The sequence below is a fragment of the Otolemur garnettii genome, unplaced genomic scaffold, assembly GCF_000181295.1.
Source record: "Otolemur garnettii isolate 467f Iridium unplaced genomic scaffold, OtoGar3 scaffold00083, whole genome shotgun sequence".
Lineage (NCBI taxonomy): Eukaryota > Metazoa > Chordata > Mammalia > Primates > Galagidae > Otolemur > Otolemur garnettii.
In genome coordinates, this window is record NW_003852478.1 from 5,019,867 (window position 1) to 5,022,714 (window position 2,848).

General features: G+C 48.3%; 1 protein-coding gene across 9 annotated transcripts in view; it reads right to left on the reverse strand.

The window, feature by feature from the left end:
• FRYL (FRY like transcription coactivator) overlaps positions 1–2,848 on the reverse strand; it is a 260,014-nt gene that overhangs the window by 58,387 nt on the left and 198,779 nt on the right. For all 9 annotated transcript variants that reach the window (XR_002774533.1, XM_023515972.1, XM_023515970.1 and 6 more), the window contains 2 exons: positions 2,447–2,706; positions 1,944–2,084 (listed from right to left, as the gene is read on the reverse strand). Coding sequence is in view for 8 of the 9 variants with exons in the window: in XM_023515972.1 (XP_023371740.1) it covers positions 1,944–2,084; positions 2,447–2,706 (401 nt within the window). In the remaining variant the exon portion in view is untranslated. The remainder of the gene's footprint in view (positions 1–1,943; positions 2,085–2,446; positions 2,707–2,848) is intronic.

The following is a 2,848-nucleotide window of genomic DNA, read 5'->3' on the forward strand; positions in this document are numbered from 1 at the left end:
TTCCTCACTACTTTAATCCTGACTACTGAAAATGTGCTCCTGGCAAGATAAGCATCATGTCTGGAGTTTGCTAGAAATACAGAATCTCAGGCCCGACCAACCTCTGGAAACAGAACAAGGTTCTTGGATGATTTATATGCACACAAACAAATGAGGACAAATCTTCAAAGATGACTTCTAATAAAGAGTACTTTATTCACCTCTGAACAGGCACGTGTATTTCTGTCTCTGTGGTTCTCCTTGGCCTAAGTGACAATCCCAATCCTAGTCCTAGCAAGTCTCAAAGCCCTACCTGCCACCCACTCCACCCTTCTAGAAGGGGGCCCGCTGACTTGCCACACACAGATCTAGGCTAAAAGTCCAGCTCCATGCTGTGAACGGCTGTGGGATATCAAGGCAGTTACTGTTCTCTCTGCCTTGATTTATCCATCTATAAAACTATAGCCATCTTATCAAACTCATAAATCTATAATGAGAATAAAATAAAGCACCGTACGTGCTTACGGAAATAATAACCAAGAAATTATTGTTATTGACGTGAAACATGACTCCTTTTAAGTTCCTAGTAAATGACTGTTCCCCAGATTTCGCAGTGGTCTCCTAAAATTATAAGCCCATGCTTTTCACCTTCTGGCCCCACCTCACTCATTCACTCATTCCTTTCTACATGCCAGGTACTATTCTAGGCACTGGGAACGCAGCAAAGAACCACATCAGAGAAACTCCTGCTCTTAAAGGAGCTTAGATTGTAGTGGGCTGAGACAAAAAGAACGAGGTAAATACGTAAAATAGAAACTCTGTTCAGTGATGATCAAGTGCCCGAAAGGTCAACGAAGCAGGGAGAGGGGAAAGGAGAGTGTGCGTGGAGGTGGCCTGTGAGGGTGTCGGTGGGAGGGGCAGCAAGGTCCCAGGAGAACTGACCCCTGAGGGAGGGTCTGACCGAGGCGAGGGAGTGAGCTCTGTGCCATCAGGGGAAGGGAAGGGAAGGGAAGAGAGTGGCAGGGCAGGGAGCCGGGAGCAGCAGGGCAGCGCTGGGAGTCGTGGCCAGACAGGCAATGTGGGCTCACGTCATCGCGCACGTTGGCCCTACTGTCCTCTAAGTGCTTCGCGGAGATTCTACTCCTGTTACAGACTTGCCCAATGGTAGGGTCAGTGACCAAGTGAACTCACAGAAACACTGGATGAAACACGGAAGAAATGTTAAAGCAGCACTCGCTAGCGTTAGTCTTCCATGGAACACACTCTGAGGTCCCACATCTGACGGACATCTCTGTCTGCACGCATGCTTCCAAATGCACATGTGTGTGTGTGTCTGTTCAATTTAATCCTCATGTCTGACAGCTGCAGTGTCGCTTTGATGCTTGCTTCCCTAGAAGGCAAAGATGCCATCTTCCTCGTTCTACAACTCTCGCCACGCTTTTCCTTGTGCCAAAGCCTGAGCCCCAGTCCCGCAGGCGCCGACCTCTCACTCACGGCCTTGCTCTCACACCCAAATGCCAGCTCCCGCCTGGCAGAGACTAGCAACACCCTCAACTGTGCCGACTGGGCTTCAGGATCACTCTCCACGGCGTGTCACATCCTACCAGACCACTGTGGCTCCAGGTTATTCGCTCTTAGTGCTGTGCGATTTTCCATTGCAGCCCTTATCACAACCGTATGTTAAAAATGTGATCTGCTCATTAAATAAATCAGGTACGGGTTTAAAGAATAAGCTCCATGTCTCCCCCTGCATTGTAATTTCCAGTTCCTAGAAGAGCACCAGGCCCGTAACCATGCCGGATAACATCTGTTGAATGAATCAATGAATAAGTCCACACGCTGCTATCTCCCGACCATTCTCATCTCTCTGTCTCGCCTCTGTTGGGCCACTGTTGCCCATATGCTAACATAACATTGGTAAATAGATGTTTTTTTGAAAAAGCTAAATGGACTTGAATACATACGTAAGGCAAGAGGCTTGGTTCGCTGTTCACCCCACAAATGCTGATCAAAAAGTGCAAAATTATCTTCAGGTTTTTCGGCCAGCCGTCTGCAAGTGTGGTCCACACGTTCTCCACCTCTGACCAGGCCAGCTCATCGCCATACTAGGGCAGCACACACAAGAGGTATTTCAGCAATAACCATCGATTACAAACCAAACTTGCTACACTACGGAATGTTAGACAATAATGTTTTCATGGACAGCTGTAATCTTTCCCACACTTTAAAAGGACAAGCATTTCTTTAAACACATCTACGATAAATATCCTTAACCATGTATGATTTACTTTAAAAAAAAAAAAAGAAACTTTATATCTAGTGAGAAATTGTTTTAAAATAAGGAAATCACAAGGCATTCTGTCCCATTCTCACTGGGTCATCTGATTTCTTCACCAGCTTCTCACTACGTTTATTCTTCCTAACTCAATGACTCTGGCAGCAACGACAAACACAAAACCCAATTTACCTTTGCTGTCATATACATCAGATTGTTCAAAACCATCGCAGTGGCCTGTGGGGACCCCCAGCCTTCTCCCCGTAACCAGCGCCTGCTAGTCACCATGAGTTCTCGGTCTTTCAACGAATCATCTTCCTCTTCCTCGTGTCGCTTGGACGTGGGCAAAGGTTTTAGATCCACGAGCTCAATGTTGTTCACCCACGGCAGCAGGTAGTGCAGCATTGCCTGGCGCCCGGCGGGGTGGGCTGTCTGGATCCGCTGGCTCACCTCTGCAGGGAGAGATGGCAGAGTGAGAGGATCGTCTGGATCCCCCGGCTCACCCCCGCAGGGAGAGACAGGCAGAGTGAGAGGGTCGTCCGGATCCCTCAGCTCACCCCCGCAAGGAGAGACGGGCAGAGTGAGAGGGTCGTC